The 16006-nt window shown below is 40.4% G+C and overlaps 1 protein-coding gene across 4 annotated transcripts in view; it reads right to left on the reverse strand.

The window, feature by feature from the left end:
• LOC131075092 (glutathione S-transferase zeta class) overlaps positions 1-16006 on the reverse strand; it is a 287162-nt gene that overhangs the window by 62060 nt on the left and 209096 nt on the right. For all 4 annotated transcript variants that reach the window (XM_059218439.1, XM_059218437.1, XM_059218436.1 and 1 more), the window contains one exon: positions 12971-13030. In XM_059218439.1, coding sequence (XP_059074422.1) covers positions 12971-13030 — 60 coding nt within the window. The remainder of the gene's footprint in view (positions 1-12970; positions 13031-16006) is intronic.

Below are 16006 nucleotides of genomic sequence, written 5' to 3' on the forward strand. Positions count from 1 at the left end.
GTTTGAGAAGGATAAACCTATCAAGTATGAGGAATCCAAGTTAAAGGTGACCAATCTGGGAACAGAGGAAGCCCCTAAAAACATATTGGTTGGGGACGATTGGGATCCTGTGTTGAAGGCAACAACTTTCAAAATCTTTTTGGAGTATAAGGATGTTTTTGCTTGGACATATAAAGATCTAAAAGGAGTGCCCCCTGAGATGTGTGTACATTGCATTCAATTGGTACTTGGAGCCCAGTCGATGCGGAAGACGCTGTACCGGATGAACAGAAACTTGTCGTAAGAGTGAATGAGGAAATAGAAAAAATGCTAGACGCTGGCATCATTTTTCGGGTCCAGACCAGTGAATGGGTGTCTCTAATTGTTATTTACTTAAAGAAAGAGGCTAATCAAATCCAGATCTGCGTCGACTTTCGGTGCCTGAATGGAGTCACCATAAAGGACCCTTTTCCTATTCCTTTCACGGAGAGCATACTGGAAGAGGTAGGCGGCCACGAAATGTATTCCTTCAAGGACGGGTTTTCAGGATACAATCAGATATCCATCGCCGAGGAGGATAAGCTCAAGACCACCTTCATGGTGGAGGACGGTGTGCACACATATAACCGGATGCCATTCAGTCTATACAAGGCGCCTGCAACTTTTTAGAGGATCTGTAATATCCCCAACAATTTTTCAATTTGTTTCCAGTTACAATCACAACAAGAACCCATTAAGGTTAGGAAATCAAGATACAATAATGTTGAAGTTGTAACCCTTCCACTTTCTGATCACCAAGTGCCCAATATGGGAAGGTGAGAGCATACGGTGTTGAGGGGATCGTTAGCTTCAAATAACTAGAAATAATACAATGCTCGAGCGGCAAGCCAGCTCCTTCCACTTTTCAGTGGGATATGGAGAATATTGAAGATCACCTGGCGGTGAACCAGCCAAGGATAATACAAGAAACTGAAGAACAATCACTCAACTGCTTATGCAGCGGGAGGACTAGAAATGAAATTTACTATCAACTCCACCGCTTATTCAACGGGAGGACAACATTACAAAATATTCAGAATAGGCGGCTAAGCCAGCCTCTTCCACTTACGTAGTGGGGCTACAAGCAATAATCCAAAAGATAGCTGTTAGTACTACTAACTAGCTTTACAATGCACATTATGGATTATCAATACATGAAATATCACTATCCCAAAGATAGGCGGCATAGCTAGCCTCTTCCACTTATGCAGTGGGACTAACAAATAACATAACTTTGCTGTTAGTACTAGTAACCAGCATTACAAATCATATAGAATGAAGAATCAAGTGCTGATAACAAGTCCAACAACTGCAACAATAATAGATAATCACTCCCAAACCAACTTAGACTAATCACACCGAAAAGCTCTTCTATAACACAACTATGAAATTCTGAAAATCAATAACACACACAGAAAACACACAGACCAGCAAGCTACGGACACCCCAAAATGCTCATAACTTCTCCAAATCAACTCCAAATGACACAAAAACGGAAGCAAATGAAAGCTATGACTAAGGTGGTGCAACCAGAGACTCAAACCTGCACCGCGAACACCACAAACAGCCAACACGCACTCCAAGGCAGCCAAGAGATGGTACGACCCATCTGGAAAGTTCGATTTGCTGCCAAAAATCAGAAAGAACACCAAATGAAACGACAAGGTGGAAGAATGATCGCCTTTCAGATACGCTTCCAATGAGCTATTACCCAGAATAATTGATTGCACAGGCAGGGAGATACGATTGAATCTTCGCTTCAGCCACACCAAAAACCAGCAACATTGAAATCCACACCACACTGAAAATCTGAAAATGCACGCTAAAATCGAACCACACATTCAGAAGATCCAATCACAGCTAGGAGTGATGTCTCACACTCGAAGTCTGTCAAGAGCCCTAGGAGGTATTCACCCTCGAAGATTGTCTGGAGTTAATCCGACAGCATAATAGTGTAAATTGTCTGAGATACCAAATGAGAAGCCCAACACTCTCATTTATAGATTTTGAGGGCTCAAATTCAAATTCACATTCCCTCCAAATGAACGCCAAATCCAAATGCACATTCACTTCACATTATTTTGAAATTACATTTCATTTCTCCTTTCTCCAAATCGACCTTCTCATAGGAGCAAATATTCTTTATAAAAATGACAATAAAATCATAATGTGGCATCCAAGGTAGATAAGTGAAATATATTATAAAATTAACTTATTTCTCCATAAGGCGTCCATCTTGCCGTATTGATATTTCACTTTATAAAGTTTTTCCTCAACAATAAATCACCCAATATATAATTAAGGAAATGACTTATATATCAATATAACTTAAGCTATCCCTTTTAAATAAATCGTCCAACCTTTGCCTTAAGTTATAATTTAATTTAAAACACCATTTTTCATCAAATATTGAACCTGCCAAAACAAGCTCCAAGGATATGGGGAAACAAGCTGAGAGAATTGCCCTGCCAGAAATAGTCACTGAACTGAGCTGAGGAACCCTTGCCAAGAATAGCACCAAAAAATGAGGGAAGACCAACTGCTCAAACTGACTTGTCGGAAATAGCCATCTGAACAAGCCTGCTGACATCCTGCTAAAAATAGAACTGCTAAAAATAGTACTTACTAAAAATAGCATACTGCTAAAAATAGTAAGTGTTTCCAAAGTGATTTTAACCACATTCTGAGCAGCCGTCGCACTTACTAAAAATAGTAAGTCCAGAAAAAGTAACTCGATGCAGATGCATGTCGAACCATCCTGAAGCTCTCTGAAAACCTAGAAGGAATCCAGAATCCAAACTGTCAAACTCCCACATACACCCCTTGAAAACACCATAGAATCCTCCTAGAAAATTGGAAACCCTAATTTCTGCTCCTGACTAGCCTACGGGCCTCCGAAATAGGCTAACGGCCAGCTGAACTAATCACTGCAGAGAAGGGGACATTACAGGATCATCCTCCACATCTTTGATAAGATGTCTGTAGGAAACTTTAAGGATTTCCTCGACGATTGGTTGATTTACAGCAGGCAAGACACACATTTGGTAGCCCTAAGGGAATGCATGGAGAGATGCCGGAGGGCAAGGTTGGCACTCAACCCTAAGAAGTGCAGATTTATGGTGCCACACGGCAAATTACTGGGGCACATTGTTTGTAAAGCAGGGCTAAAAACAGACCCTGATAAGATCCGGGTGATCGCGGAGATGGAGTCATCCACAGATGTCACAGGGGTAAAGTCCTTCTTGGGTCACATTAGTTACTATAGAAGGTTTATAAAGAATTTTGCTGATATATCCTACCCCTTGGATAAACTAACTCGGAAGGATGAGCCGTATACGTGGGGGACTTTGGAAGGCGAAGTGTTTGAAGAGTTGAAGACCGGGCTGGTGGCGGCCCCCATCCTCACATATCCGAATTGGGACAGGGAGTTCCATCTCCACGTAGATGCATCTAATTTCGCAATTGGTGCCACATTAGCTCAAGTGGGTGACCATGGACTGACCCATCCAATTTACTTTGTGAGTAGATTACTGTCTAAGGCCGAAAAGAATTACAGCACAACGGAGTGAGAAGCCCTAGGAATGGTCTATGCTGTGCAGAAATTCAGATATTATCTTCTGGCGACGCTGTTCACGTTTTACGTGGATCACCAGGAGCTTATGTATCTGGTCAATAAACGAATCATTCAGGGAAGGATCAACAAATGGCTATTCTTGCTGCAGGAGTTTACATTCACCATTATTGTAAGACCGGGTAAAAGCCATGTGATAGCTGACCAATTATCCAGGATAAGGTTGGGAGAGCCGCCAGAGGGGGTTAATGATGAATTTTCGGATTCACCTGTTTAAGATCGCAGTACTGCCATCATGATATACTGCCATCGGGGAATATCTCTTGTGGGAGTGATTTACAAGTCCTGCGGTGTCGAGGTAGAAGACTGGGAAGAAAAATTACCTTTGGTCTTGTGGGCCTACCGCACAACCTACAAGGTGACCACCGGCCAGACTCCATTCCAACTGATGTACAGGCAAGAAGCTGTTGTGCCAGCTGAGTTCATGGTGCCAAGCCTTTGTATTGCAATTGAGAACAGACTGGGGATATGGAGAGCCTGAGAGAGAGGCTGTATGTCTTGAACAAGCTGGATGAGAAAAGAATGATGGCCTAGTGGGCTACGGAGGCAGCCCAACAAAGGAGAAAGTTGTGGCAAGACAAGCACTTAAAACGAATGAGGTTCTCTCTAGGACAATTGATGCTGAAGTACAATGGGCGCAATGAGATCAAACCAGGCAAATTCAAAGTAAGGTGGCTAGGGCCATATAAAGTTTGAGAGGTGGCTAAAAACGGGGCAATCAAGTTATGGACATTGGATGGGTGGGAGGTTCCCGACAGCATTAACGGGTAGAAACTAAAACCATATCATGAGCGCAGGTGAAGGACCAATCGAGAATCTTCCCCTGGAGATACTTAGCTACAAGTGAAATTTTTAATTGTTAAAAAAATAAAAAATAACAAAAAAATTGAAGAAATGAATCACCGTATGGTATATATTTACCGTACGGCGAAAAGTATAAAACAAGAGAAAAAAAAAGATCATTGTACGATATACACCATACGACAACCGTACGACGAAGGAATAAAACCCCATGCATACCACGATAAAATACTGTATGACATAAACTCAATACGATGTGTTGCGAAAAGTGGAGGGATCGACCGTACGGCGGATGAAGGGAAGGAGACTCGTACGGTATATATGATATTTGCACATCATACGACGAAAGCGAAAGGAGATAAATGGATTGCCAGGAGACAAAGGAGACCACCGTACAAAGCAGTGGCGGAAAAAAAACCAACATCATCGTATGGTTAAATACCGTACATCGTACGACAGGATATTTGGAGGGAACAAACACTATCGTACGATTTCTAACATCACTGTACGGAGAGTGAAGGCATCTAAAAGGCGGCCAGGCAAACACGTACTGTACGGTCAGCATCACTGCGGAAGGGTCCCACAGTTGGTTGGAGAGTAAGCACGTGCAAAAATTTGTTTCCCTAACTCTTATTTTTAATATTTAAAGAGCACAAGAGACAAAATAAAAATCATTTAATGGACCCCAGCGGTGGAAAGAATTGGCAAAGACAGTTGCGGTAGTTACCTGCTACAATGCCGTCAACCTTTGCGAACAAGAAAGCTATTCGGATTCTGCCTTCTGGTGTGAAAGTCAGGGGTGGCATGGCTGACAACAGCAAAAGCAAAGGTAAAAAGGTACAACCCAAAGTGCAGCAGCAAATGGCAGCAGCAAATGATGTGACCATGGACACCATTACCTTCGAGGGTTTGAGTGGAGCAGATTGTAGGAAATGGTGGAACGAGACCCCGCATGATGATCCTGTGAAGGCACAGGTACGACATGCACAGGTAAAGTGGGCCATCCAAATGTCCATCTTTTGCATTAAGGATTTTGATGTTGTGTTGCGGGCCATGATTGGTGCCTATGACCCACACAAGCGACAGTCCATATTTGATTATGAGCACCACCAAGTTACAGTGTCCTTCGGTTCCACAGAGTTTACAAGGGTTTTTGGTATTCCAGGAGCGCAAGGAAAGAAAGTGGATAAGGGGCAGAAAATATCCCCAGATTTAAAGGATAAACTCCTCAAGTTGATGTGCTGCGACGACCTCACACAAACCGAACTAGATAGTCTCCAGCATGCCAGCAAGGGAAGAGGTCTGAAGAAGTCGTTTCTGAGAGAGGGGGTATGGCGGTATCTTTTGGATGTGTTGAAGAGCTGCTTGATGGGAGCGAGTAGGGCTTTAGACATTGCCATGGCACAGGTGGTGTTGATGAATGGCATCTGCAATGGCGTGGTATACGACTGGGCATTAGTACTGGCAGATAGGATGGAGGAATCTATGACCCTCCAACACAAAACCTTCTACATGCCCTACCATATGATTGGACTCTTCCTGGACGCGGTACGCGACATGCGACTTCAGGGTTCACCAGACACACAACACTTGGCACCACAAGGTCGTGTACACCCTGGGCAACTGCCTATATTCTATTGGGTTCATTTGGATATCATGGCACCCAGTGGAGATACACAATCAGGCAAGAAACAAAAGCGGTGGGTGCTAGTGTCTGAGTCTGAGATAGAGTCAAAGTCCAAGCCTAGTGACCTGAGTGAGGAGGCCAGTGCAGAGGACTCCGGGGATACATCACAGGCCACCGAGAGTAGTTTCAGAATGGTGGGTAGAGGCGGACAACAGGTGGAGGAGGAGACGGGGGCAACATCTTCTGCAGTTGCACAGACAGCCACACCTCCACCTCTCGTAGTATTGGTAGTACCGGTTCTTGGTTTTGGGCATGACCGAGCACCAGTGATTATGATTCCCCCACACGTGGCTGCGACACTGGTAGCCTTACCAGAGCCTCAGGCGGTCGGTGTTAGGAGTCCCACGACAGCAGTAGAGGCTGGGACCAGTGGCAGAAAATATCCCCAGATTTAAAGGATAAACTCCTCAAGTTGATGTGCCGCGACGACCTCACACAAGGTGAACTGGATAGTCTCCAGCATGCCAGCAAGGGAAGAGTTCTGAAGAAGTCGTTTCTGAGAGGGGGTATGGCAGTGTCTATGGAAGTTATGAAAAGCAAACTTACAGGAGCCAGAAGGGCATCAGACACAGCGGTACCCATGATTGCACTGATGAATGGCCTGAGGAATGGGATGGTGTACAACTGGGCAACAATTTTATCCGACAGAATCCATGAATTCTTGATTTTGCGAGACAAGGCTTTTTACATGCCGTTTCATGCCATAGGGTTGTTCCTTGATGTTGTACGCACACAGGTGTTGCCGGAGAAGCATGTCTGGAAACCTTAGGAGACGAGGGACCCTTCACAGCCATTCATTTTCTATTGGACCCACTTGGATACCATGGTAGGTAGCGAGGAAGCCCATTCTAGTAGGAAGCGACTGAGACCACCACAGGTAGACACGGAACAGGAGACAAAGACAAGTGACGAGGATGCAGAAGAAGAGGCTGCAGAAGAGGCTGATAGTAGTGCAGAGGAAGGGGAAGACTCCGAGGACACTTTTTCTAGGAGCAGCCAGAGTCATGACACATTCTGCCTTGCTAGTTGGAAGGAAGTAGAGAATGCCCCTAGTACAGAGGAGAGTAGTGGCCACATGGTGTCTTTTGGGCACAACAGAGAGCTCGAGCGACCAACCTAGAGGATGAGTTGGCTTGTGCCAAGTCAGAATTGACCCAGGAGACGGCGGGGCGTGCACATGAGGTAGCAGAACGGGCAGCCCTAGAGACCCGTCTCACATCTACCTTAGAGGCATTGAATGGGAAGCAAAAGGAGCTTATAGAAGTAGTTTTTATGGTGAAATGATCCAAGGAGAGGTAGTTGGTAGCTGAGCGAGATCTCCAGCATAGGACACAACGGGTTCACCAACTGAGGGAGCAATTGGCAGCAGGAGCACCACCGGCCCCTTCTTCATCAGGGACGCCCTCTGTACCCCCTCAGCTTTGATTTTCATGTTTTGTCTTAGTGTCATTTCCCATTTTGTTTGTATGTCATCAGGAGACGACCTTTTTTGGGGGGGGGATGATGTTGTCGGGTAATTATGTTGTATTGTAATTAGAATGTTACGTCTGTTAAGGGTCGGTGGTTACGTGACAGTTGTCGGTAGTTGGCACCGGACAACCTGTACCAACACCTATATATATGTACTTGGTTTCCTATTTCAGTGTGTAGATATTGTGGAAGAAAACTATGTTTTGAATGTACTAGCATTTGGCATTAATGAATACATACATATGAGTTCTTCTGTTTACTTGCATTGCTGCATACTGTCACATTTCCTACATTTCTGTACTATTTTGCACTGTTGAACACACACCCGTCGAGGGAAAACAACTACATGGGATGCCGAATAGTATTGTGAGTGATAGGGACAACAAATTCCTAAGTATCTTTTGGTAGGAGCTCTTCAGATTGAGTGAGACTTAGCTCATTGCTAGTATGATCTACCACCCACAAATAGATGGACAAATGAAGATAGTAAAGAAATGGGTGGAAGGGTGTCTTAGGAACTATGTTTCAGGAAACAGAGAATTTGGATCAAATGGTTCCACCTTGGTGAATATTGTTATAATATTACCTATCACATGTCCATCAGGATGTCACCATTCATGGCTTTGTATGGATATGATGCACCCAACTTCATGGATTTATTGTTTGGAGATAGCAAAGTGCCTAAGGTAAAGGATTTACTATAGGAGAGTCAGGATATCATGAGATCATTGAAGGAGAGTTTGCAACAAGCACATAATCAACATTAGTTATATATTGACCAACACTGAGTAGAGAATTGTTTTGAGGTTGTAGATATGGTGTATTTGAGAGTTTATCCATATAGATAGTCTACTCTCAAGAAGAGTGGAGCAAAGAAGCTTAAGCCTAGGTTCTATGGCCTATTCAGAGTGTCCAGGAGGGTTGGAGAGGTTGCCTATGAGCTTGAATTACCACCCAACAACAGAGTTCATAATGTCTTTCATGCATCTAGGCTCAAGAAGGCACTCACACACAATGTAGTTCCCTCATCTAAGTTCCACCATTAGATGAGGAGGGGAAGTTGATATTGATTCTAGAGGCCATTATAGACACCAAACTGTAGACCCTTTCGAGGAGGGTCATCAAGGAGTTTTTGGTCATGTAGCGTCGTAAATTGTACGCACTCGCTAGGGTGGTACAATTTCACACCTAGTTTAGCACCCGCCTTAGTGCATTTTGCATTCTGCATTGCATTTCTCCTTAAGCACTTAATTAATCAAATTAATTAGGTCTAAGGTCCTATTTCATCATTCTCTACATCACAAAGTTGGGCCCTTTCACTAAAGCGCGCCCTTCGCATTTTATTCCTCCAATACATCACTCAATCAAAAAACCCTAATTAAGTCCTATTCCGAACTTGGGGGCTTGGTTTCGGGGTCAAAACATCTCGAAATCACCTGTAACTTCGGGATTCTCTCTAAAATCATCATATCCGACGGCCCTGAAAATTTGGTGAAAAGTTGCCGGGACCGTGGCGCCCGGTGCACATGGTCCCGGACATTTTTCCCGAAATTTTAGGAGCACGATCCAATCATAAAATAAAGCTTAACCCCAAGAAATTGGCGGGATATTCAATCTCTAGGTCGGCCAAAATACGAATTTACAACCTAGGGTTTCATACATAAAAGCTCTCTTTCTTCATTGGAAGGGATGGGATTTTTGTTTCCAGGAACTTCATATGCAGCGAAAGAGCAGATCTTTGAGGACTTCAACAACATTCAACATCATTCTATCAAGCATCTATCAAACTCATTCATCCACTTAGGGCTTGGAAGACATTGAAGAACAATAGGAGATTACCGACTGAAGATTGGCTTGTACTCCTCCCTTGAGGGTTGGGTATGATTTCGTATTGTTTTCATGTCTTTGCATAAGCTTTGATACATCATTTATTCATGCTTTAGATCACATTGCATCTTGATTTAGAGCATTTACATTATCATTTGCAAGCAATTAGGGTTTACTTTCTAGGTTGCTCTAGTTTGCTTTCTTGCATTTTGGACCTTGCACACACACTAGGTCTGCACACACAATACATTTTACAAAACAACTTGGCTATTCGTGGAGGTGGAAATCACCGAAGCGGGGGTTTGACTAAGGCAAAACCATATATAGCCGCCCCTCCCCCTTTTCAGATATTATTGCAGGTTTCGAGATTCGGACGACGCCGCGGGATACGGATCCGGAGAGAGAAGGTTGGAACAGCACTCTGTGTGAAATTGTAGAGCAGGAGGCTGGGACAGGGGCGCTGGGCGCCCTGGTCCCTGGGACAGAGGCGCTGGGCGCCCTGGTCCTCCGGACAGACAGTTTGCAGACAGTTTCCAGACAGTGTTTTAGAGTGCAGAACAGTGGTTTCCGGTGCAGTTTTCAGGACAGTGGCGCCCGCGCTCCCGTCCCGAACATTTTCAGTCCGATTTTGACTCCGGGTACATATCTGCATTCTTATTTCGTCCTTGTACTTACAGTTGTTCATTGTTTAATCTCAATTCTGCAATCTTGTTATTGGTTCATACTTGCATGTTGGGATTAGGGTTTGAACTTGCATTACTTGATCTTACAATTTCAACAAGGGAATAGAAATCCTAATAGATATCCCGTGGCTCTCTCTTTCACCAAAAGAAGTAGCCAATTGTGCGATATCTCTAAGCTCTTTCGTATTCCGTAATGTGTGTCAAAAGGTAGGATTAGGGCATGATTGACCTAGTCTCGCTTTTTTTTCCCCCACACAGGTCAAATGGAAGAACTTGCCAATAGAGGATGTAATGTGGGAAAATGAGCAGACGCTGCAGCATCCAGAAATGATATTTCTTGAGGACAAGCAATTTGGGGAAGGGCAGACTGTAATGTCCTCTTCCTAACCAGTTCAATATGGTGGATAGTTAGCCTATTTAGTGGGTTTCCATAGGCTAATGTGTTAGTATTAGGGAACTTTGAAGACAATTTATCCAACGGGATGGAAGTATCAAAGGTTTAGTTGAGCTCGAACAATTACTATTAGCATAATGACCTTTTTTGGAGTGATTTTGGGTGAGTTCTCCAATACTTAATTTTTTGTAAGTCAATTTCAAGCACCAAGACAACTGGCAGGGTTAGTACTGTTAGATATGTTGATGGGAGTTGTGGATATCAATAGTTTGATATTTAATATAGTCTGGTGATTTTAAATAAAATAACGATAAATTAATGTTTTATAAAGTTAAATCTTTATCTTTATTTTAATATTTGATATAAGATTATTTGGGGTGCCAATATTAAAGTGCTAATATTTTTAAGGGGCCTTTTGGAGACATGGACGCAACTTTATAAAGATGGTAATTGAATTTTAATGTTTTAAAAAAGAAAAATAGAAGAGGTTGACCCTTTTTTGGATTCTATCAGAGGAGATTGGGAGTTCATTTGGAATAGGGCTGGCTTTGATATTGCTTCTTGTTTTGAAGGAGATTGCTCTTCTCAAGGTTTGTGAGGATGAAATCTCTTATAGGCAATATTCTCTACATTGTTGAAAGACACACTCTGGTGAATATCTTGGTGATTTCACACAAAGATCACAACTAGGCTTTAATGGAGTTTTGATATCTTCTTCTTCTTCAATTCTTAGAGCTTCAAAGTGCTGGATAATATTCATGGTGGCTGATTAAGGCGACTTTTAGAGATTATAGTATGTTTGTTGGTCACATTTCTGCTGGCCGTACCTTATAAGGCTACCTGTACTATCATATTTCTAGTCGTACCTTGCTAAGGATAGGCGTTGGGTTTGTTGGAGTTGGTCGAATAGGATTTTAAAGACTTCTTCAGCTGCTTGGGGTCGCCTAGAGTGGGAGATTACATTGATATAATTTCCTTTTCCATTGGTGGAATCATTTGGAGTGTAGCGTCCACTGTGGGAGTGCCAGTTTGCATATTTTGTGAACAGCTCAAGGCATTTCATTGCTGCATTTTTTGAGTATGTTGGAAATACATATGTAATGCTATTTCATAAATTGGGTTGCTCTTACTTTGGAAAAATATTGTATATTCAGATCAGAAATTAAATATGGAATTTTCAACTTTATGAATTTCTGAATATTGTCAATTTTTTGAGTTGTTATTTTTTGCAGGTATCTTTAATTTCTGCACTTTATTTATCTTTCAAAACCATTGCAAAAAAAGAAAAAAAAAAAGAAAACTCAAGGCGAAATAGGGCAGCATGTTACACTACTCTACATGATATTGTACCCTAGTGGCTTGCACTTTAGCTCTGAACCTGCATACCCTTAAGACCTGAAAGGTGCCTGCTACTAGAAAAGCCCATGAAATTTTGTGTCCTGCCCTAATGATCTGTGATTTCTTTATACCTGTGATGCTCGTCCCATGATGTTTCCTGCCCAAAACCTCTAAATTATGTCCATGAACTTATTTGATGACTATAAGCCACATGACCCACAATTTTCCTAGTTCTGACCACAAATTTTGATCTCTGGTATACAATCTCTTGATTTTCTAGATGTCCACGACTAGAATGTTCCTGTTCACAATTTTATTCTCTACAACCATCGATGACATACCCTTGCATCTGCTGATTCGATTCAAGAAAACCCTCTAGCTTTCTTGCCTACAAACATGCAACAAAAGGAAGTCCATGACTTCGCAAATCTCTGACCTTCTTGCCCCATGATTGGTCCACCCTACCTCTGTGAAATTACCATATGCCTTTAGAGCTCTTCTTGACCTTCTTCAAAATTTGTATGATAGGTGTTGTATCTAACTAAGTAGGTTTCCTCAACATGATCTAGCTCTATTACCAATGTTGGTAAAAATTGAAGAAACAAGATTGAGAGGAATTGGTATGTCTATCTCAAGGAGAGATGACAATCTTATATAATTGAGCAACATCTAATAATAAAAGGCAATTACAAAGGCCATAAAGACGGCAGTTACAAAAGAGCAGAAACAAAAAGATAATTGTAATATCATTACACTATTTATTTGTCATTACTCTAATATAGCACTATATCCTCGTATACAATTAATATACTAATAAGTAGTTCATTTTCAATATGGCACAAATCAATAGGGGTAATCAATCCATAAAAATCAATGTTAAAACTAAAAGCATTTCATATATTAGCCTAATTCAACTGCAGGAAAACTTCCAACTACCTCACATATATCATCCTTCATCATTCCAACACTTGAGAAACAAAAATATGCCACATAAAAAATGGTTAAATTTGTCATATCAATGACTAATGATCAATGCATACATAGCCATATGTCTTTGTGTATTATAATGTACCATGCTTATATTAATTAAATATTCCAAGGCAAATGAGTTAAGTTATTACCACATCAACATCAAAACGTGCTGCTGCACTAGAAACTTGTGGAGCAAGGAAAACATCTGCCTGCAGAGTATATAGTAAAACCTATTAGTAAATAATCGATTTAAAAGAAAATGCAATGTAACTTTATCGAGTACCAACAAATTGTCCTTGCAAAGAAAATCAGATACTATGCATCATCCTAACATCTGAAAATCAACAAATGTCACAGCTTATTAGACAAATTGACATAAATACTCATTTCTATTAGTTCATATTTTATGTCTTTTCATCATAATATCTCTTTTGTAAGTCCTACAGGTGTTGCACCTTTATTTATCCTGCACATTTTTGTATAAGATTATATTGGTGATGTTTTGTACTTTTTTGTGATCAACATTTGATACCAACATGATTATATGATTAAGAGATGATATTATATTATAGTTTGAGCTAATAGGATTTTTTCAGCTTCATGATTTCATTATGAGTATGAAATGTTGATAATGTTATTAGTTGTATCGATTTTAGTGTACAATTTGAGCTTAATTATAAAATGTATTTTAATCATACTTTCTTATGTATCAAATTGATTATGCTAATGATTAGAGAATCATTATTATGATGTGATTTCATAAGATGTTTTGTGCCTTGCAGAAGTGTGTATTTGTTGGTTATTATCATAGTTGGCAAGTCACCAAGTACTATCAAGTATTTTTCCATCTTGAATTTTTGCCAAAAAAACTTACCGAGTTTTTACAATGAGTTTAGGTGAGTTTACCTACAATTCAGTGACAAGTATGCAGCAAGTCCATGGAAGAAACTCGCAACAAGCAAGAATAACAAGCACATGTAGGAAAAAAAGGCTAGTCTTTCAAAAAACACATTTGCCTTTTTAAAAATAAAAATGGCATTTGCCATGAAGGTCTATGTGGTCTCTAAAGTCTTCACATGGTCTTGGTGGCAAGGGTTTGCCCCTTGACCATGCCCTATACAGTTCGAGGCAACATCCCTAGACCCTACAAGGGGTGCTACTCCTCAACGCCTTTGAGATTCATTTGACACATTTTGTAACTATAATTTGCATAAAATTTATATTTTTGATGAAATTTAAGTATTTTAAAGCTGTCAAGTTTTGTCAAGTCAAGACACTTTTGATCTACCAAGTCCGAGTACGCAAACTATGGTTATTGTTATGTGCTTCAACTATTTTGTGCTTCATATGTTTGATGTGTACTTGGGTGCACATAATACAAGTGTAAACCAATAGTGAGAAAATATAGAGATATTCAAATGTGTATGTGTGTGTGTTTCAACCATCTTATTCCATTGGGGTAATTTAACATGACTTGAGTTATACTAATGCAACCAAGTAATCCAAATCACATTATGTAATGTCCGCATTTTTGCGCCTTCCTAAGCATCAGTTATTTTAAGAGGTTAGCCTATTATCAATGGTCCCCATAGGCTAATGTGGTGATTAGGGGGCCCTTTGAGAGTGATTTAGGGTTATTCAACTGACCCTTTGAGTGTCTATTTCAATACTCTCCATCTCAAAGATTCATTTTTTTTGGTGGTTTGCCTTGCAAAGTTCTTTCAGGCTCCGTTTGTACATACTATTTTTAGCAGGTCTCTTGAGAATTTGGTCCCCTACTATTTTTAGTAAGACATTTAGACAGTTGGAGGGTACCATGGCTATTATTGGGTAGTTGGCAGAATTAATTAAATGTTTTGATATTGGCATTTATTGGAGTTAATGATTAATATCAATTTATTAAAGTTTCGACTTTAATAATATTAATTAAAATTAATGACTTTATATTAAGGGGATATAAGGAATATTAATTGCATAAGTTATTTTAATGATTATAAAGTCATTTATTAAACCTTTATAGGGGCACTAACTACATTAAATGATTAATTGAGAAGAAATGAAATTATAAAAGTGCATTTCATTTCCTACAAGTTGTGGGTTTTTGAGAAGGTTATAAAAGGGCTCTTGAGAGCTCATTAATTCATTCATGTTTGAAGAAATCAATGAAGTTCCTGGAGAGCAAGGGTTTGTTGATGAAGTTTCAAACTTGCTAAGAATGAAAACTCTGAGGGATTGGTGTTTGTAGGTGTGGAATATCACCCAAGGTCACTCTTTGATAATCTCACTTAGAGATTATATTTATGCACCATTGAAATTCGTTTGCAAAGTCGATAGGGCATCTAGAAGTTGATTGTTTGCAGATAGAAGAGATTGACGAACATTTTGGAGGGTCATACCATTCACTAGCCTAGCTGTACCTTTCTCAAGGCTGGCTGTACTATTTTATGGTCCCAGCGTAGGGTTTTGTGAGTTTTTTCAGATTTGAGTGTAAAGGGTTTGCTAGTTGTTGAAGGGCTATTATAATCAATGGAAATTCTAGGCCAAATTAATCTCTTGTTTGCAGTCCCAACACCATACCAACTAGCTGTTGTACCTTCATTCTAGCCTGGTCGTACTGTGTAATTTGCTTATATGTTATTTGGATGGTGTTTGAGAGTATGCACTGTTTTTTATTTAATCAGCAATAAAGTTCTTGAGTTTTTGGAAAGTGAATTTAAGTATTAGTGTTTAGAAAGGTTGTCTAGCATTCTTCTTTAAATTCCTACAATTTATTTCAATATATCTCAAAAACACGCACAAATTTTTTTTTTTTGAAAAAGTAAAAAAGAGAGACAAAAATCAATTAAATATCCACAGAGGGGTGAGATATTTTAGTGGTATTAGAGCCCAAGTTCCTACCATCTTATTGGGTGATTCAGTAAAAAAAATTAGAGTTATGGTAATGAATTAAGATGAGTTATGAATAGGAAGCGATCCAACTCTTTGAAGAGTATCAAAGCATGCCTGAGGGGTTCGGAAAAAAGGTTTCCTTTGATGATTTTTTAAGTTTGGTTGTAACCTTGAGACTTGGTAAAATGGGCATGGTGACGTACATCAAAAGAACAATGAAAGAAAAATTAGGAGTTATCCTTGAAGAAGGATTGGTGAAGAAACTAAAGGAAGTTGATTGGGAGGTTGAAGATAAT

The sequence above is a fragment of the Cryptomeria japonica genome, chromosome 3 (genome assembly GCF_030272615.1).
Source record: "Cryptomeria japonica chromosome 3, Sugi_1.0, whole genome shotgun sequence".
In the NCBI taxonomy this organism is placed as follows: Eukaryota; Viridiplantae; Streptophyta; class Pinopsida; order Cupressales; family Cupressaceae; genus Cryptomeria; species Cryptomeria japonica.